Source organism: Rattus norvegicus, chromosome 7 (genome assembly GCF_036323735.1).
Source record: "Rattus norvegicus strain BN/NHsdMcwi chromosome 7, GRCr8, whole genome shotgun sequence".
Classification (NCBI taxonomy): Eukaryota; Metazoa; Chordata; class Mammalia; order Rodentia; family Muridae; genus Rattus; species Rattus norvegicus.
This window is the reverse complement of record NC_086025.1, coordinates 15,290,684-15,311,336: the sequence shown is the minus strand read 5'-3', so window position 1 is coordinate 15,311,336 and position 20,653 is coordinate 15,290,684. Positions and strand designations below refer to the sequence as shown.

General features: G+C 47.7%; 2 protein-coding genes across 5 annotated transcripts; one reads left to right on the top strand and one right to left on the bottom strand.

Annotated features, from left to right (window-relative positions):
- The first annotated feature begins 3 nt into the window (after positions 1–3).
- On the top strand, positions 4–1,373 carry Rps28 (ribosomal protein S28). Its single transcript, NM_001105730.1, has 4 exons — positions 4–72; positions 160–207; positions 1,068–1,201; positions 1,286–1,373. The coding sequence occupies exons 1-3, from the start codon at positions 34–36 to the stop codon at positions 1,188–1,190; spliced, it is 210 nt and encodes a 69-aa protein (NP_001099200.1). The 5' UTR covers positions 4–33; the 3' UTR covers positions 1,191–1,201; positions 1,286–1,373.
- Positions 1,374–1,498: 125 nt separating this feature from the next.
- Kank3 (KN motif and ankyrin repeat domains 3) lies at positions 1,499–14,799 on the bottom strand. 4 transcript variants are annotated; one of them, XM_008765202.3, is made up of 11 exons: positions 14,708–14,798; positions 8,407–8,466; positions 6,363–7,634; positions 6,179–6,278; positions 5,798–6,001; positions 5,618–5,703; positions 4,928–5,176; positions 2,779–2,924; positions 2,489–2,689; positions 2,309–2,407; positions 1,499–1,769 (listed from the first exon to the last, which is right to left on the bottom strand). In XM_008765202.3, the coding sequence occupies exons 2-11, from the start codon at positions 8,438–8,440 to the stop codon at positions 1,704–1,706; spliced, it is 2,457 nt and encodes an 818-aa protein (XP_008763424.1). In that variant the 5' UTR covers positions 8,441–8,466; positions 14,708–14,798; the 3' UTR covers positions 1,499–1,703. The 4 variants fall into 4 exon arrangements, with proteins under 4 accessions (XP_008763424.1, NP_001102459.1, XP_038935598.1 ...); NM_001108989.1 differs by having other exon boundaries at positions 4,928–5,144; positions 5,616–5,703; positions 14,708–14,752; XM_039079670.2 differs by lacking the exons at positions 1,499–1,769; positions 2,309–2,407; positions 2,489–2,689; positions 2,779–2,924 and having other exon boundaries at positions 4,934–5,144; positions 14,708–14,799.
- Positions 14,800–20,653: the final 5,854 nt, after the last annotated feature.

The window sequence follows — 20,653 nt, the reverse complement described above, 5'->3', positions numbered from 1 at the left end:
CACGTGACTCCTCTCCGCTAGATCTCCGCCATCATGGACACGAGTCGCGTGCAGCCCATCAAGCTGGCTAGGGTGAGGTGACTACGGGTGTTTAGAAGCCTGAATAAAGAAAGAAGAAAGCTGGACCTGTCGGGTTTAACTGTCTCTTCTTTCCTGTAGGTAACTAAAGTGCTGGGCAGGACCGGATCGCAGGGACAGTGCACGCAGGTGAGCGGATGGGAACTTTCCGACCACTTCCTGGGGTCCGGTCGGAGCGGGTCCTCCTAAATACCAGGCTTATTAGCTGGGTTTGGTGATGTTTAATCCTAACTGCTAGGTTTAGGAAGAAGGATATAACTTTGTCACAAACCTGGATAATTTACAATGTCTGTCTTTGAAAGCTTTGGTTTTTAGAAGGTGGAGTTGCTGGAGTTAATGTGTCAGTAGTGGACTTGCTTACCATACAAAGAACCTAAAAACTCAGTTCTGAAGTCACTCACACTAAAGGTAGTAATTTCAGGCGGTTAAGGAAGTTCACTGAGAGTTCCAGGCAGGCTTAGACTACGGAATGAGTGGGGCACGGTTTGTAGTGTGTTTGACTAGCATTAAAGGACCCGGCCCACCGCACCACATAAATCAAGAATGGTAGGATATGCCTTACATTTCAACTGCTCCAGGAGACAAGCCTGGGCTAAAGGTGCCCTTACCACTTGCCTGGTTTATACCCAGGTTTCCTGTCACAGCTACTTACTAATTCGGAAGCTTACAGATCAAAAGGAGGAAGGTTGGGAAGGAGTGTCGTAGGTGGTGTTGTAGTGAGATACCCTTTTTGTGTTCCTTGGATTCTCCCGGTCCTCCACAATACCTTCAGTAATGTGGGTGTGCAGTTCGTCTTAGGAGGCTCTGGCCCTTCCATGTTGTATGTTTGCACTGCTTGAGTGTGTCCAAAGATAAGGAGTGGTCAGATCCCCTAAACTGAAATTGTAGGTAGCTAGCCAGCTGTGTGGGTGCTGGGAAATGAAGCCTATGTAAGTAACAAATGCCAGTGACTGTAAGTAGCAGCATTTAATTCTTCTAATGGGCTTTAGGTGCGAGTGGAATTTATGGATGACACCAGCCGCTCTATCATCCGAAACGTCAAAGGCCCTGTTCGAGAGGGTGATGTGCTCACCCTGTTGGAGTCAGAAAGAGAAGCTCGGAGGTTGCGCTGACCTTGCTGCTGGTGGGTAAATGGCAACCCTTGGGATGGGCCACTTGCTGGGAGATGGGGAGAGGCACTCTATCTAATGCTTGGATCTGTTTACAGGGTTCTGGATATCCACTCCTTAGCCCATGGAATGACCTGCAACTGTTAAATAAAGCATTTGTATTCATTCTTGTCTAGAAATTGGTTTCTCCAGCAGCGTCTCAGCTTTCTAAAAGCTCCAGTGACCATGCACTCTTTGAAAGCCCTTCCATAGTGTGTTAGCTATGTGGTGGGATGTGTGTCCCTACTGCTTCCATTCATGCAAGATGCAAATTTATTAGAAAGACTTTTATTAGGAAGGATGTTTTATGAAGTGAATGGGTCGAGGGATCTGGCATTCCCCAGGCTTTGCCTCATCCTTCCCCTCAGCATTCCTAACAAGCTAGAGGGAGCACCTTCACAGGGTACCCTGCTGTGATTCAGAAGCTCAGGCAGCAGAGGGAAGAGTCTCCTACACTCCAGATGTGTAGGTAGCAGCTCACAGAGGTTGAGGTCCTGTATCCCTTTGCAGTGTGGCTGTGGGAGACCCTGGAGTCGACTGTTCCTAGAACAAAGAAAGGAGTCCTATAGGCAGAAGACTAGTTTCAGGCACCATGGGGGGGCAGGAGGCAGTGCATTTCAAGCTTCCCAGGTTTTAGAAGTATAGGATGAGCCCAGTACTTGGCTGTCCAGTGTCCTACACACAAGGTGTGCTCTCCCAAGCATGCCCAGCTGGTGGAGCAAACTAAGCCTCCAGGCTTGTATCTCTGGGATTGAATGACCACTTTCCTCTCTTAACAAGAAAACTTTACCAGTTACTTATGGTGTGCTTTTTATGTGTTTTATCCTAGCTTGGTTTGTTTCCTAACCTGAAGGTGTATTTACCTCCAGTTTTGCTAGTTAAACATCAAATAACTAGGATAAGTAATGCTTGCCAACCATCCGTGATGCAGGAGACCCCACACTGTTCCTCCCCCCTGCCCCACCAAATAGTATTTGAGGTTTGCATGAAGTGACTGACCTATTTGACAGTTTCTCCATCTTTGGTCTTTAAGAGGCTTCTGAAGGTGCTTAATATCTTTGTTTCTTGGGGACCACACTTACCTGGGAGTCATGGTGGTTTGATGTCAGGTGGGCATGGAGCAATGCAGCCACCTCATCCTGTTCAGCCTCCAGTGCAATGGCCAAGGCACTTGTGCCCTCCTGAGAAATAACAGGACATTTGGTCCCTGGGCTACAAAGGCACATACCACCACTAATTCCAGGCCCTAACTAGTGGCTCACATTGTCTAAGATGGTTAGGTCACAACCTGGCTGGGCCAACAACAACTGAACTGTATCAAGGCGTCCATACTCGCTGGCACACATGAGTGCTGTAGCCCCATCAGCATCCTGTACATTGACATCAGCCCCACATTCCAGCAAGGCAGCTACCATGTCCTGGTGACCATGGCTGATGGCCAGCATGAGGGCTGTCTGTCCAGTCTAAAATGAGGAAAAGAGGTCAGAAGTATTTTCAAAGTCAAAAGTGACACCACCTTACCCACCCATCAGGACTGGAAATGTCTATGCACCTGGCTAGCCTTGGCATTGACATCACCCATGCTGAAAAGTCTCTGGACCACAGCCATATCTTCTTCCTCCTTTCCTACGGAAGTGAGTGCAGCCAACATGAGTGCAGAGTAGCCAGCTCTATTCTGGTGATTGACATCGCAGACCCCTGAGGGGAGAAAAGAGGTCAGTCACTTTATGTAAGCCTCAGATGCAGATTTTAAGGGGAACGGTGCTGGGTCTCCCCTTAAAGGTTGTGGGTAAGCATCTCTTATCCTAGACTGACCACAAGGAGAGGCCATGAACTTGTAGTACTGTTTCCAGCTCCCCCAAGATGGCTGGGCAAGAACTCTACCAGTTGATGGGACTACATCCCTTGTCCCTTAGCCAGTTGCATCCCTGTGTATACATATTTTGTGTGTGTGTGTGTGTGTGTGTGTAAGATCTGTAAATACAGAGATTGGAGAGACCCTAGGGTTCCCTACCTATCAGCTAGGTTGGCTGCCAATAAGATCCTGCAGCCTCTACCATCCATAGCCCCTGAAATACACCACTGGCTTACATGTACTCTTGCAATGCAAGTGTTCTTTCCTTATCCATCTCTCTTATTTTTATTTGCTAATTATCTCTCCTCAGTTCCATTCATGAATGCTTTACAAGAACAAGGACACAGACTTAAAACACTGGAGAATTTGCCAGATGTGTAATCCCAGCACTTAAAAGATTGAGGCTTGGCCACAAGTTCAAAGCCAGCCTGAGCTACATAGTTCTAGGCCTACACAGTGCCTTGTCTCAAAAAAAAAAAAAAAAATAAGTAAAATTTAAATGTTTTTTTTTAACTTGGCCAGGTGACCATAGACAAGGACAGGCCATGAACTTGTAGTACTGTTTCCAGCTCCCCCAAGATGGCTGGGCAAGAACTCTACCAGTTGGTGGGACTACATCCCTTGTCCCTTAGCCAGTTGCATCCCTGTGCATACATGGTGTGTGAGTGTGTCCCAGCACACACCTTTAAGCCCAGCATTTAGGAGGAAGAGACAGGCAGATCAAATCTATCCTAGTCTACAGAGCACATTCCAGAGCAGCCAGGCTGAACAGCCAGTGAGACTGTCTCTGGAAGGGAAAAAAAAAAAGTGTGATGTGAAGGCAAAATGGGGCTAGCAACTGAGCAACTAAAGGGTTGAAGGTCCCAACAAAGAGAATAACGAAATCAGTAACAGGATAGTGGTTGGTACCCCGTTTCATAAGCAAAACAATTGAGTGGTCACTCTAGGACAGTGCTAGTACACACTAGATTTGACAGTTATGAATAGCCACCTGAGTGTATTTGCCTCAGTGGAGGAATAAGATGAGGCAGAGTTTTCAGGCAGGAGACAGGGGAGCAGTACTCCAGAGCTTGATGATAGTCAGAAACCTAACCTAACCAGTGAGCAACACACACACCCCAGGGGATAGGGAGTGGAGCCCAAAAACTCAGGAAACAGTGAGGCATAGGTATATGCCTTTAATCTCAGCAGAGACAGGTGGATCTTTTCCGAGTTCCAGGCTAGCCAGAGCTACATAGACTCTGTCTCAGAGGAAAAAAGAAAAATGCCATGGCCTAGAGATTGAAGAATATAATATACCCAGGAAGGAAGGTGCTAAATTGAGGTCTCTGATCTCAAAGCTGGGTGTTATTGTGGGGGCTGGGGAGCTAACTCAGAACAGCTAAAAATATAGTAATATCAAAAGGCCTTTACACCCCTGTAATTTCAGTATTTGGAAGGCAGAAGCAACAAGATCACAAATTTGAGGCCAGGAAAGGACTAGATATCAAGATATGTCTGGGTGCATGGAGGGGTTAGAACTACTGCAGGCCTGAGGACCAGACTTGGATCCCCAGCACCCACAAAGAAACTGAACACCATAGCACATATCTGTAACTCCAAGGATGGGGAGATGGAAACAGGTGAGACTTGCTGGCCAAGCAGCTCCAGGTTCAATAGGAAGTTCAGAAAACAAAGTAGGGAGTCATAGAAGAGAATACCCAATGCTGACTTCTGGCCAAGTGAACAGTGATCCACCCACCAATAAAAACTTGAGAAAACCTCAATGGGACCCTCTGCCACTCATCTGTGTGCCTCAGTGACCCCAACCTTCACCTGCCTTGGCCCTCTTCTCCACAACTCTGACCTGTATCCAGTAGCAGGCTGGAAATGGCCAGATTCCCATGAGACACGCTGTAATGCAAAGCTGTGTTTCCGTTGCCATCAGCCAGGTTCACCACATGAGCCAGCAGCTCAGGCCCCAGGCTCTTCACCCCTCGAAGCACCCCAGCCACAGGTTCAGCCTGACAGCGTTTTTGGCTGGACACTCGAAACCACTCCTGGGCCACAAGACGTGCTGCATTCTGGCAGGACCAGGACAAAGTAGGCATCAATGCTGAGAAAAGATGGAAGGGGCCAAAAAAATGTGTGTGTGGGTGGGTGGGTGCGTGTGTGTAAAAGACCCTTTTAGTGACCCTAATAAGCAAGGAAGGCCAATGCTTTCTAAGTATGATGTCAAGAAACCAAGTGGAGAGCTGGGACCTTATCCTCTTCAAAAGAGAAGTCAGTAAGGTTCACATGCTCTGGAAAATAGGAGTGAGTACCCACTTGAGTATCCACTTGCTCTTGAAGCATCATGGGTGGGTCTGGGGCTGTTTACTTGAGGCTGTGGTTGGGCAGTCCAAAAAAAGGTCACAGCTCTCCTTGGGGTGGGGTATCACTTTGGAGAGGTTAGATCAAGGAAGGTCTTTCTAGTGAGAGGGGACCAAACTTAGTACTCCTGCTCTAGGAAACCCTGAACTTTGTCAGGGAGTAGAAGTCGGACCCACACTCACACCATCTCTGCTGGTGACTCCACGGGGCCGCATCAGCTGCTGATTCAGAGCAATGCAAGCCTCCCTCAAACGGGGGTTCAGTTCACACCTGCCAGGAAGGCCAGTCCAGACTCAGGATCCTCGGCAACGATGACCAAGAGGAAGGAGGGTATCCACACTCCAAACCTTTAGAGAAAGCTCACCTCCCTTCTCTCCCTGTCTTCTGCTCTGGATGCATCTCAAGCTCACAGTCCCCCGCATCTTGGTCATTGTGGGGGCCAGGAGTTCCAGCGTCAGATCCCCCACTGCTATCATCTCCTGACCCAGAAGAGCTACTCCTGGGGAGTTCAGCAACATCATCTTCATCATCACTGTTGCTGGCATCCTCACTGGAGGAGCTCTCATACCTAAGAATAGGATGGGAGGCCCTGTGGGCTCATTCAAGTGTGTTGAGGTAAGAGTGACATTTTAAGATGAGGAAATTAAGGGCTATCAAAGCAACTTTATGAGCAGAGAGGCAGAGCTGGGATTAATAGCATGTGTCCCTGTGGCTGCTATGATAAGAAAGGGAAGAAAGCGCTCACTCTCCGTTGAGGACCCCAACGAACTGCAGGCTCTTGGGTCCCTGACTGGATTGTGCACCTGGAGTACCATCTTTCTTCTTCATGATGGATTTGAGGATACCTGGCAGGGAATCACACGAGGGCACTGAGTTTGACTTCATCGGCCTGGCAGGCCAAGGTTCAACCAGTAGTGGAGGAGACTCACCAGCAGGGGCCATCTCGTCTCCAGCAGTGGGTCTGGGCTGGCTCTCTACTGGGAGCTCGGTCTGTGTGGTCTTCTCAGTGTAACCCAATGTAGTTTGAGTAGCAACCTCGCGAGACTGAGACCTGGTCACTATAGCCTCGTGGGCTTCCTCCAGCTCCCTCAATCGGCCCCGCAAGAGTTCGCTCACCCCTCGCTGATGCTCCAAGCTCGTGCGGAGCAGTTCCAGCTCACGCTCTGCAGCCTCGGGCAACCCCAGCAGCGCCTCGGTCACCCACGTGTCCACCTCAACGGTCTCAGGGACCACCTCCACCCCAGCCTCCCTTGTCTCGGGTACTGCCTGGGCATCCACCTCTCGGGTCTCAGGCACGACTTCGGTGCCCGCCTCCCGAGTCTGGGGTTCCCCATCGGGTGTCCTAGACGCCGGGTCGAGCACCTGCAGCGCTCCTTCGCTGCGCCTGGCAGCCAACCCGTCAGGATCTTCAGCCCGGGGGCTAGCCCTGGAGCGGACTCCGCGATCGGAGGTGGCCAGACGCTCGGTGAGGCGCCGAAGCTGGGAGAGCTTGTCTGGGCGCACCTCGATCTCTACATCTTGCTCTGGCTGCACGCGCCCGGCCAGTAGCCGCGCCTTCTCAGCGCGAAGCGCGCGCACCTGCTCCTGCAGCTCCGGCAGAGCGCGCGCCTGGTCCTCGAGCTCACGCAGGCGCCGCAGCGCCACGGCCATCTGCTCCCTCACGAGCTGCAGTTGGGCAGGACCCGGCGAAGCAAGGACAGGGCTGGGTGAAGCAAGGGCGGGGTTGGGGGCGGGGCTGCTGCGGCCCGACCCGCGCGGACTGCGCGTGGCCGCACGGGCGGGGCTGAGCGCGCGCTCTTGAGCCTGTGCCTGCTCCAGTCGTCGGCTGGTCTCCAAGAGCGTGTGCTCGACGCGCGGATTGCGCGAGAAGGAGCGGGGCGACAGCGGAGGTAGCGAGAGCCCTGGGAACGCCCCGGGAGAGAGTGCACCAGAAGCTCCGCCGTCGTCACTGGCCAGGGACTCGCTGGAGGTCCAAGCTCCTGGGCTCCGCGCTCCCGCGAGGCCCTTTCCGGACGCCCGCGGGCGGCGTGCGTGCGGGGGTCCTGGAGCTCGGCGAGAGGCAGGGCCACGCTCGATTTCCTCCACGTACTTGAGGAAGTCCAGGTCCAGGTGGAAGCCATAGGGCGTCTCCACAGAGTAGGGAGAGCTAGGGCTGCGGGCACTCCCAGTGGGGCCTGGGTACAGGGAAGGACCGCCCAGGTCTGTGGTATAACGGGCGTGAAGAGGGAAGAGGGGTCAAACCAAGAATCTCCCAAAGAGACTGAACAAATGTGTTTCCTGCTCCCTTGCCCCTGCAATGCACCTGTACCGCTGCCAGGGCTCAAGACCACACCCGAGGCATACCTGCACACGATGTTTAAGCACCCACTAAGTGACAAATACTTATAAACTTGGGACATTATAATAAGGCAATATCCGGGCCGCTTGTTAGCCATAAATAGACACTGTCATTCCAAACGATTTTCAAGGCACTAATACATGGTGAATTACAAAACCAACTTTGGCTCTCGCGTCACAGCTTCACAGGAAAAAAATTTCCTGTGGCAGGAACTTAAAAGATTGAGCCCTTCGTAATAAGGCGGAAGCAGCTGCAAGAGCAGAAGGTTCCAAGAAGAAAAACGGCCCATAGAAGACAGTAGAGGGGAGAGAGTGCTAAAGAGTCATAGATGGATGGAAGTCAGGTGTCTACAGAACGGTGAACGGAGGGAGGAGGGAAGAACTAAAGGATGAGCAGAGGGCACACTGCGGAGGTCTCCTAGGCAACCATGGGGAGTTGCAGCATTATTTATGGGGGCTGTCATGAGTGGGTTTTAAACAGAACCATTCATTACGTTGGCTAATAATGCTTTTGGAAAAAGCCACGTGGCTACTGTGTTAATAAAAAACAAAAGGGAATCGTTGAGCTCTATCGATTATATACAAGCACCCAATGTGCATCCCTGTGAATACATTTACCTCACTTTGTACACTCACCGGGAAGGTTCTGATTCAGGACAAACTTGGCCATGCTTCCTGGAGTAGCCACCAGAGAGCCTGAAAAATGTCATCCAGAAAAGTAAGGGTGTAAATCCAGTCCTGCCCCTTGGCTTGAACCTGAACACCACCATTGAAACTTCGAGCAAACAGATACAAGAACATTTTTCCACCTCGCCCACCCGCCACCCCCAGACTCTCCTACTCCCTTTACCTTGGAACTACTCTGCAGCAGACAGGTCCCAAGTGCTCTACCACTTTTGCTTTTGACACAAAATATTGCTACGTGGCTAACACTGGTCTCCAAATCACAATCCTGCCTGAGCCTCCCCAAGTTCTGGGATGACGAGTATGTGCGACCATATTTAGCCGAAATTTGAAGTTTATGAAGTATAAACACCCAAGTTGCAAAGCTGGGAAGCAGGAAGCAAGAAAGACATCAAGCAGAGAAAAACAAGAAAGCGGGAAGTACTCCAGACTTTGGAAACTGAGACACAATTAAGAGCCAGGCACAACAGTGCAATCCTTTACTACCAGCACTTCGAAGTTGAAGTAAACTCAAATCTGAGTTTAAGGCCAGTCTGGTCTACATAGTGAGTTCCAGGACATTCAGAACTACATAGTAAGACACTGTCTTTTTTTTTTTTTTTTTTTTTTCCGGAGCTGAGGACTGAACCTAGGGCCTTGCGCTTGCTAGGCAAGCGCTCTACCACTGAGCTAAATCCCCAATGTCTTAAGACACTGTCTTAAAAAAACAAAAAACAGGGCCTAGCAAACACAAGGCCCTGGGTTCAGTCCTCAGCTCCGGAAAAAAAAAAAAGAAAGAAAAGAAAAAAAAGTACTGACTGTTCTTGCAGAGGTCCTGAATCCAATTCCCAGGACCACATGGTGGCTTACAATCATCTGTAATGGGATCCGATGGCCTCTTCTGGTGTGTGTCTGAAGACAGTGACAGTGTACTCATATACAAGAAAACAAAAAACAAAAAACAACAACAAAAGGGGGGGTTGCTGGAGAGATGGCTCAAAAGTTAAGAGCACTGACTGCTATTCCAGAGGTCCTGAGTTCAATTCCTAGCAACCACATGGTGGCTCATAACCATCTGTAATGGGATCCGATGCCCTCTTCTGATGTGTCTGAACACAGGGACAGTGTGCTTATATAAATAAAATTTTTAAAAAAGTACAAGATAAGCAACTTAGACAGATCCTGTCTCAAAAAGTGAAAACAGCAAAGGAGGCAAAGCTGTAACCATACCTGAGGGGTTCAATGAGTACGACTCCTCAGATGACATAATGGAGGCTAAGAAAATGAGAATCTAGAACTGGGGACATGGTTCATTGGTATAGCACTTGACTAGCATACACAAGGACAGGAATTTGATCTGGAGCAGCACCGCAAAAGCAAACAAATCCTGGGCTAGAGATGTAGTTCACTTGGTAGAACGCATGAAGCCCTTGGTTACTGACTAGTGGTGTGTGCCTATCCAACACTCATAAGTGGCTATTAGCCCAAATGCTTGAATTACCCTAGATGCACAGAACACATGAAACTCAAGATGGATAATCAAAATGCGAATGCTTCACTCCTTCTTTAAAAGGGGAACAAGAATACCCTTGGCAGGGAATAGGGTGGCAAAGATTAAAACAGAGGCAGAAGGAACACCCATTCAGAGCCTGCCCCACATGTGGCCCATACATATACAGCCACCCAATTAGACAAGATGGATGAAGCAAAGAAGTGCAGGCAGACAGGAACTGGATGTAGATCTCTCCTGAGAGACATACCCAGAATACAGCAAATACATAGGTGAATGCCAGCAGCAAACCACTGAACTGAGAACGGGACCCCCATTGAAGGAATCAGAGAAAGGACTGGAAGAGCTTGAAGGGGCTTGAGACCTCATATGAACAACAATGCCAACCAACCAGAGCTTCCAGGGACTAAGGCACTACTCAAAGACTATACATGGACTGACCCTGGGCTCCAACCTCATAGGTAGCAATAAATAGCCTAGTAAGAGCACCAGTGGAAGGGGAAGCCCTTGGTCCTGCCAAGACTGAACCCCCAATGAACGTGATTGTTGGGGGGAGGGTGGTAATGGGGGGGAGGGGGAGGGGAACACCCATATAGAAGGGGAGGGAGAGGGATTAGGGGGATGTTGGCCCGGAAACCGGGAAAGGGAATAACATTCGAAATGTAAATAAGAAATACTCAAGTTAATAAAAAAATTTTAAAAAAAGAATATAAGATTCATAAAACCTAAAAAAAAGAGGTAAGAGCAGGAGGATCAGGAGTTCAAGACTGGCTTCAGTTACATAAAGTTTGAAGCCAGGCTGGGATACATAAGACCCTATCTAAGACCCTATCTTAGAAAAGTAGGTTGGAGAGAAGGCTCAGCAGTTGAGAGCGCTTGCTACTACTGCTAAGAACCCAAGTTCAGTTCACAGCACCCACACTGGACAACTCACAACCACCTGTAATTCTAGTTCCAGGGGATCCAACGTCCTCTTCTGGTCTCAGCCACCAGCCACACACATGGAGTGCATAAATCAATGCAGGCAAAACACTCATATGCACAAAATAACATTTTTAAAGAAGGGAGGAAGAAAGAAGAAAGAAAGCCAGGTGTGATGGTACACACTGTAAGCCTTCCACTCAGGAGACCAAGATAGGAAGACATATCAGTCTGGGCTACAAGGGAGGCTAAGTTGCATACTGAAAAACGATTTTGGAAAGAGAAAGAGCAGGTAGAGTGGCTTCCCACAATATGAACAAAGTCATATTTAATAGGAGAGTTAAGATCAAGCTTTAAATCCAGAACTTCAATCCCAGCAGAAGCCTGAGGATATCTGTGAGTTCTAGGACAACCAGAGGTACCTAGAGAGACCACGTCTCAAAAAGATAAAAGCAGTATAGGATGGGGATAGGGACGTAATTCCAGGCACTGCGTTGATGAAGCATACATAAGGACCTGTGCTCGGTTCTCAATACCCAGAATCCCCATTATACATGCAAAAATGGACAAAAAGGGAATGCTGAGAGGCTGGGACTTTGGAGCCCACATGAAAAGCCTTCAGGGAGCAGAAAGTGGCTCAAGTTGATTAACTACTGTATACTTGCCCTGAGTAGCTCCCATAGAATTCTGCACCGTGGATTATTGTTAACAATTTACAGAGCGATTAAGTCTGTTGCCTATGTGAAAAACCTTTCAGGTTAGGTTCTGTCCACCTTCTGTGGACCCCTTGTTTGTAGTGCCCACCCAAGCCCTTGCCTATGTAGCTTTACACCAAGCAGACCTAACCCATGTTCTTGCTAACCAACCCTCTGCTCCAAACAAATAAAAACCCAGCCACTCTTTCCAGCTTCTTGCATTCTGTATGGCCATCTAAGTACCAGACATGACTAGCTATTCAGAACCCATCAGCATGACTAACACATCAACATCACCCTCTCAATGGCTGGGAGAATCCCCTTGTACTCTCTGAGCCCCATCCTCCAACCCTCCTCCTCCTGTCCAACCTAAGGCTCTGAAGTCTTCCTCCCCATCCCAAGCAGCTGTTTCCTGTCCCCTCACACCGGCTACAAGGGGCAGGACAGCAGGTCACCATGGAGGACAGCCAGTGCCTCTCAGGGCTTGTTTTCAGGAAACTGCCAAGGAAGAACTGAGCTTTGGAAAAAGCCTGGACCATGGCTCAGGGTCTGAAACCGCCTTTCGCACAGCTGGAGTGCGATTCTGTGCAGTCTGCCCCCTGGTCCAGTAACCTGGTCATATCCAAATCCAAAGCATCAGACAGGGAAAGCAGCCCCAGGGTATTTCTAAGACTGGAACATCTCCAGGCCCAAAGACTGAACTGAGACATAGGGCAGAGATTACTAGAGTGGTAAATAAAAAGATTACTGTTTGCTTTTAATTTGGGTGTTTTGGGGGCTTTTTAAGTTTGGTGTTTCTGTGTGGGTGTTTGCCCATGGATGCCAAAAACAATAGATACCCTGGAGCTGCAGTCTACAGGTGTGAGCGACCAAGACAGCTCAAAGGACAAGAGCAGTACTCAATCTTAACCATTAAGTCATCTTCCAGCCCATTAGTTTTGTTTTGTTTTGTTTTGTTTTGTTTTGTTTTGTTTTGTTTTGAGACAGGGTCTCAGGAAACCTAGGCTGGACTCCAACTCCTTGACAGTGAACTCCCCTAACTCCAGCTCCTGAGTGCCGAGATGACCCCAGTGGGTGACCATACCTTGTTTGTGCAATACCGAAGATGGAACACGAGGCTTCATGCACGCTAAGCAAACACTGTAATAACTGAGCCACCACCACGACCTCATCTTTTTTTCTCCCTTTTACATACAGGTCAGCTTCTTTTTTTTTTTTTTAAAGATTTATTTATTATATTTATTATATAGAAGTACACTGTAGCTGTCTTCAGACACACCAGAAGAGGGCATCAGATCTCATTACAGATGGTTATGAGCCACCATGTGGTTGCTGGGATTTGAACTCAGGACCTCTGGAAGAGCAGTCAATGCTCTTAACCACTGAGCCATCTCTCCAGCCCTACAGGTCAGCTTCTTTTCCTTCTGCTTTGTCTGTGTTTGAGACGACCTCCCTATGCATCTAGAACAGGCTGGCCTTGAACTCCCAGAACTTGTTCTGTCTCTCCCTCCTGAGTGCTGCCCTGTTTGCTTTTTTTGTTTGTTTGTTTGTTTTATTTTATGTATTTGTTTAAGACAGGGTCTCACTACACAGAGCTAGCTGGCCTGGAATTTGCTTCTGCAAATCAGGATGGCCTCTAACAGAGAGATTCCCCTGCCTCTGCTTCTGGAATGCTGGGATTTCAGGCATGTACCACTACGCCCAAATGAATGCCTTTTTGTTTCATTTGCCCTCAGCCCCACTGACAAGTGACTGGGTGAGTTCTGAGCTATATCACTAGCCCCCCTTTTAAAATTATTTTTACATTTTATTTTATGTTGGAGGTAGGTGGGTGCGTGGGTGGGTGCAAGGATGCCATGGGGTGAGAGTGGAGGTCAGAGGGCAGCTCTGTGGCGACAGCTCTCTCCTTACACCACGTAGATCCCAGGGATCCAACTCAGGACGTCATTGCATCAAGAACCTTTACTGGCCAATCCGTCTCGTCTCGTTGACCGCTAATCCCCTTTACTAAATTGCTCAAACAGGCGTTGAACTCACTCTGTAGCCTAAGGCAGGCCTTGAACTCTCTTAGCTCTCAGGCAGGCCCTCAACTTTCAATCCTCCAACCTGGACCTCTCAGGTAACTAGGATTTTAGGCACTTTTGGAAAGATTTCTTTTTCCCTCCCCTAGAACCGCAGGGAACCTGGGCCACTTATCAGCCTCCCAGCTCGCAGCAGTTCCCGCCTTGGGAGTAAGGAGTGTGGTGGGGCAAGCCAACACCTAGACTGCTACACAAGCCAATGCCTCCCGGAGTGCGGGAGGGGGGAGTGGGGCGTGTTGCTGCCCTCATCTCTCCCACACTGCCTGGCTGTCAAAGCTAAATCCGGATCCCCTGCTTGAGAGCCCCTCATTAGGCAGTCAGAGCTGAAGCCGCACGCCCCCACACCCTGCCCTGGGACTATTTCAGGACACAGAGCTGTGAAACCTAAAGGATAGGGCACAGAGCATGCAGTGCATACCTGGGGTCCTGAAAAGTTACGTCTTACTGATACAAGGCTCTACGTGGTGGAAGCCCCTTAAAGTTGGGACGGAATTCTCAGAAACAGCATGGTGAAGGGAGCTAGATGATGGCAGGACAGGGGGTCCTTGAGCCATCACACACACGTACACACTCACACACACCCCTCCCCAAACATACACAACCAGGTCAGCTTCGAAAAGACAGGGCAGTTTCCTACAGGAAAAGCCGCTGGGCGGTTCCATCCGCTACTATTGTCTGTAGGTCCGGGGGGCCATCCGTCCCTCCCTCCAACACCGTTTCCGTGCCATCCGCCCACTCCACCCCACTAAAAGAAACCCATTCCCAGGTCTCCAAGCCAACTCTGAGGGAGGGTCCCATAAGGCATCTGGGAGACTACGGCACAAACAAGATCCTCCGATTAGGTGCTGGATGGCCATGTGGTGGTGATCTGCTCAATCTAGGGTCCCCCTCCCCTACCCACTTTAAACCACCTGAGGTTCCCAATGTCCGAACGGTCACCATTACAGGACACGGCGCCCACCCCGTCGCAACACACAGAACCCATAGAAGGGGGCTAAAAGCGCCACACCCCTCCCGGACACTTGTATCCTCAGTTTCCTCTCTAGGACCCGCGTGGGTGACTTTACCTGAAAGCGAAGCCCCGGCCGCGCCCGCACCGCACCCGAGCCCGCCCCTTCGATGCTCGGGACGGGTTATCAAGGCTTTCACCCCTAACTGACGGCTTTTTTAGCCAACCAGAACTCGAATCTAACCGAATTATCCAATTGTAAGACAGAATGAGCCATCTGGGCGGGGACAGGGGGTGGGGACACGCCTGAGGGCGGAGCCTACAGTAGGGATCTGGGACTTAAGAGAACCTTGGAGTGGGATGCTGCCCAGCCAACTACCGCTAGAATCTGGCGGGTCCAGGGGTAAGAAGTTGAGGTTACATTCACAGGACAGTAGGGGGCTACAGGAGAAATCTAACCAAAGTATTCTAATGAGATTTATGTAACGAATTTAATTCCTACTGTCTTGTAGTCCTAAAAGCCTGGATCTTGCCCACCGCAGGAACTTTGCATATATTGTGCCACTTTAAGAAATATTCTCGGATGGGTTGGGGATTTGGCTCAGTGGCAGAGCGCTTGCCTAGGAAGCTCAAGGCCCTGGGTTCGGTCCCCAGCTCCGGAAAAAAAAAAGAACCAAAAAAAAAACAAAAACAAAACAAACAAACAAAGAAATATTCTCGGGGTTGGGGATTTAGCTCAGTGGTAGAGAGCTTGCCTAGCAAGCGCAAGGCCCTGGGTTCAGTCCCCAGCTCCGAAAAAAAAAAGAAAAGAAAAGAAATATTCTCTATATGTGATACTTTACTATATTTCCAAGTGTTCAATCTATGTGCCCCTGTGCCCCGCAAGAAAACAACAACAACAACAAAAACCGGAAAAAAAAAACCTTAGCATAGCCTTTTCCTAGTCATTATCATTGCCATAGCAATGGTTTATTAACTAAATAGCAATTTTCATTAATAGAAAGGCGAAGTTACTGCCATCACCCCTACTAGACATTTTAGGATTGGGGAGTTTTTTATCCACTGCCTCAGGCATACACTAGTTACTTAATAAATGTCTGTTCTGCTGGACATATGTAACTCAGTGGTACAGAACTTGTCTAGCATACCTAGCACAGTAGATAGGTAGACAGACAGACAGATGAGCAACAGATAGGTAATGTATAGATAACAGACACGTACCATGTGTACATAAAAACTTACAGAGATGATAGATCAAAAATTTGTCACAGGAATGGCTTAAAATTATATTAAGGTCAGTGAGATGGCTTAGCACATAAAGGTACTTGCTGCCAAATTTGAATATCAGTGTTTGATCCCTGGGACCATGTAAAGCAAAGGGAGATCCGACTCACACAAGTTGTCTTCAGACCTCCATATTGTGCTATATACATCAACCCATACACATATATACATACATTATATCAATAAAACTTTTTAAAGTACATTTAACTTTAACCCCTCTGGAGTGTGTTCTGATCAAAAGCTATTACAGTTTGTTGACTTGTTTATTTTGCTTGTTTGGGTTTTTTTCCTCTTAAACATAGTTTGATTGATTGCATGTCAGGCTAATGAGTCATTTACAGGGCAAAATCTCTGGGTTTTGTGCCTTTCAAGCCTAGGTTCATGTGAAGGAGTAATGAGTACTCTCAGAAAGAGAACATGGGATGCAAGACCCTCCTCTGTAGTGAGTGGAGAATTTAGGATTTGGGGGGACGGTCTGGAAGGCAGCTTTCAAGGTGACCCTTAAAGAAGGATACTCCAGGCAAGGATAAAAAGTATAAAACTCCCCCCACAGGGACCTTGAACTGGGTATGACAGCAAGAAATGAGTTGGTGAGATAGCAGGGGGTTTGTTTGCTCCCAGTTTTGGGCAAGAGGTTAGGTTTTTTGTTTTTGTTTTTGTTTTTTAAATTTTTTGTCATTGTTTTGCTTTCCTGTGTTTTTGTTTTGTTTTGTACTTTGACTTTGTTGAACTGAGAGATGACCGTGAACTTCTGCTCCTTCAGCCTCCACATTCCAAGTAATGTGTTGAAACAAGATCTCATTACAGTTGGACAGATTAAAACCAGCCTTGCCATCTATCTGAGTCTGCAGTGATGCAAGCCTCTAATCCCAGCGTTCCAGAGGAGGTTGGAAGGGGGAGATCATGCGTTCAAAGGCAGCCTAATCTATGAGATTCATCTGTCTTTCCCAGTCTCATTTATTGTTTCATTACAGTAGCCATAACAGTGCTACTATCAGATACTACACTAATACATTTCTACAATGTGTGTGTGCGTGTGTGCGTGCACACATGCGCACGTGGTGTTTTCTATGAGTATAATGTGACTATATGCAAGGAGGTGATAGTCCACATGAAAAGTGGGGATAGTGTCAGGTCTTTTACCTTTAAGGGCTCTCCATTTTTGTTTTTGTGCCAAGGTCTCTCTCTGAAGATCACCAGTTTTGCTAGCCTGCTGGTTAGTAATTTTCAAGAATCCTCTTAGGGTGTCTATTCACCCTATTACTTACCCCTAGGCTGGAGTTACAACCACATACCTCCATGCCTGGCTATATTCCCAACCCCTGGTTTTCTCTATTTACAAAAAGCTCGATCTATTTTCATTGGTTGATAAGCTGAAGAACTATGTCCAATTTGCCTTATAAGTTGTAAAAATATTTTTACTGAATAATAAGTAGAGTGCGTGTCTAATATGTACAAAGCCTGATTCCTGACTCCAAGATCAAAACCAAAAATGTTTAACTGAAAAAATGAAGTATTGCACGGGGGGGGGGGTTGTGGAGAAGGAGAGGGAGAGGGAGGGAGATGAGGGAAGGAGAGAGTGGGAGGGGGAGAGGGAAAGGGAGGGGGAGAGAAAGAGGGAGGGGAAGGAGAGTGAGAGGGAGAGAGAGAACTAGATCAGGAAGATAAATGTATAACTAAGGAGGAGGTTTTAACAATTTGCTACTTAGAAACTGATAGGTTATTTCTCCACCACTGGGTGAAATGAGACAATTAAAGCCAGATTTGAACATATAAAAAGGCAGGTTTATTGGAAAGCTGCTCTCAGGCAAGTTCACTGGCCCCAAGGACTGAGGCTAGGGAAGTCACCTTGGGACAGGGAGAGGAGGAAGAGAAAGAGAGAAAGGGTGTGCACACACAGAAAGAGAACAGAAGGAGGGAGTAGGGAGACAAAGAAAGAGAAAGAGGGAAGGGGAGGCAGACAGAGAGGGAGGAAGAAAGAGAGAGAAAGCAAGTATAAGGAGATATCTGGAGTACATAGGGAAGAGCCTCTGGGTGGGGGGGAGGGCAGCCCTGGGATGGAGTTAAGGGTTGGGGGCAGAGTATGCCAAGTAAGGACTGAGGGATGCTGGAAGAACCTGGGGGCCAGGTCTGCTTTGGTAGGTAAAATATGCACCTCAGCCCCTTGTCTGGAAGTCCTAAGCCAAACAGGAACACTTTAAAATATCTAAAGACTTTTGTTTTGTTTTGTTTTTCAAGACAAGTTTCTCTGAAGCTTTTGTCCTAAAATTCATTCTGTAAAGCAGGCTGGCCTCAAACTCAGAGAGATCCACCTGTCTCTGCCTCCTAGTGCTGGAATTAAACCACCCCCGCTCAGCAGAACTTTTACTTCTTTCTGTGGTAGGAAGGAAAAACAAATAGTAGATCACTGAGCCAATACCCAGTCCAATAAGCAATTTGTGGTTGTTTTAGAGACACAGCCTCATTGTGCAGTACAGGATGATTTAAAATGTGCGATTCTCCTGCCTAAGAGTCTTTTTGGTTTTGTTTTCATTTTTATTTCTCAAGACAGGGTTTCTCTGTGTAGCCCAAGCCTGGCTTCCTAGAAGCGTCTTTAATTGTTGTGACTTGGGGAAGAGTATATGTCTTAGTCACTTAGACCATGACCAAGGCAACTCTTATTTTTAAAAAGCACTTAATTTGGGGGCTTGCTTACTGTTTTAGAGGGCTAGTCAGTGATTGTCATGGTGGAAAGCAGATAGGCATGGTGCTAGAACAGAAGCTGAGAGCTTTGTATTCATATCCACAGGCAGGAGAGAGACGGGGGAGGGGAAGAATGTGATTGGAAAGCCCAGCAAACCCAGCTCAAAAAAAAAGAACCAAAAAAAAAAAAAAACTTAAATAAAAATAAGATAAAGAAGGGGGCAAGAATCTGGAACACATGGGCACTGGAAAAAAATTTCCTGAACAAAACACTAATGGCTTATGCTCTAAGATCAAGAATCGACAAATGGGATCTCATAAAACTGCAAAGCTTCTGTAAGGCAAAGGACACTGTGGTTAGGACAAAACGGCATCCAACAGATTGGGAAAAGATCTTTACCAATCCTACAACAGATAGAGGCCTTATATCCAAAATATACAAAGAACTCAAGAAGTTAGACCGCAGGGAGACAAATAACCCTATTAAAAGTGGGGTTCAGAGCTAAACAAAGAATTCACAGCTGAGGAATGCCGAATGGCTGAGAAGCACCTAAAGAAATGTTCAACATCTTTAGTCATAAGGGAAATGCAAATCAAAACAACCCTGAGATTTCACCTCACACCAGTGAGAATGGCTAAGATCAAAAACTCAGGTGACAGCAGATGCTGGCGAGGATGTGGAGAAAGAGGAACACTCCTCCATTGTTGGTGGGATTGCAGACTGGTACAACCATTCTGGAAATCAGTCTGGAGGTTCCTCAGAAAATTGGACATTGAACTGCCTGAGGATCCAGCTATACCTCTCTTGGGCATATACCCAAAAGATGCCCCAACATATAAAAAAGACACGTGCTCCACTATGTTCGTCACAGCCTTATTTATAATAGCCAGAAGCTGGAAAGAACCCAGATGCCCTTCAACAGAGGAATGGATACAGAAAATGTGGTACATCTACACAATGGAATATTACTCAGCTATCAAAAACAATGACTTTATGAAATTCGTAGGCAAATGGTTGGAACTGGAAAATATTATCCTGAGTGAGCTAACCCAATCACAGAAAAACACACATGGTATGCACTCATTGATAAGTGGCTATTAACCCAAATGCTTGAATTACCCTAGATGCCTAGAACAAATGAAACTCAAGACAGATGATCAAAATGTGAATGTTTCACTCCTTCTTTAAAAGGGGAACAAGAATACCCTTGGCAGGGAATAGAGAGGCAAAGATTAAAACAGAGACAGAAGGAACACCCATTCAGAGCCTGCCCCACATGTGGCCCATACATATACAGCCATCCAATTAGACAAGATGGATGAAGCAAAGAAGTGTAGGCCGACAGGAGCCGAATGTAGATCGCTCCTGAAAGACACAGCCAGAATACAGCAAATACAGAGGCGAATGCCAGCAGCAAACCACTGAACTGAGATTAGGACCCCCGTTGAAGGAATCAGAGAAAGAACTGGAAGAGCTTGAAGGGGCTCAAGACCCTATATGTACAACAATGCCAAGCAACCAGAGCTTCCAGGGACTAAGCCACTACCCAAAGACTATACAAGGACTGACCCTGGACTCTGACCTCATAAGTAGCAATGAATATCCTAGTAAGAGCACCAGTGGAAGGGGAAGCCCTGGGTCCTGCTAAGACTGAACCCCCAGTGAACTAGATTGTTGGGGGGGAGGGTGGCAATGGGGGGAGGGTGGGGAGGGGAACACCCATAAAGGAGGAGAGGGGGAGGGATTAGGGGGATGTTTGCCCGGAAACCGGGAAAGGGAATAACACTCAAAATGTAAATAAGAAATACTCAAGTTAATAAAAAAAAAAAAAAAGAAGGGGGCAAGAGAGATGGTGCCACAGTTAAAAGCACTTGCTGCTCTTGTAGAGGACTGAGTTCCCATTCCCAGTACCCACATGATAGTTCATTACCATCTGTAACTCCAGTTCCAGGGGATCCCATACCCTCTTCTGACCTCTTCAGCTACCAAACATGCAGGTGCTGCCCGTGCATACATGCGTAAAAATTATATAAAATAAAATGAGTAAGTCTAATTTAAAAAATTAAAAGAAGGGCTCGAGAGATGGCTCAGCGGTTA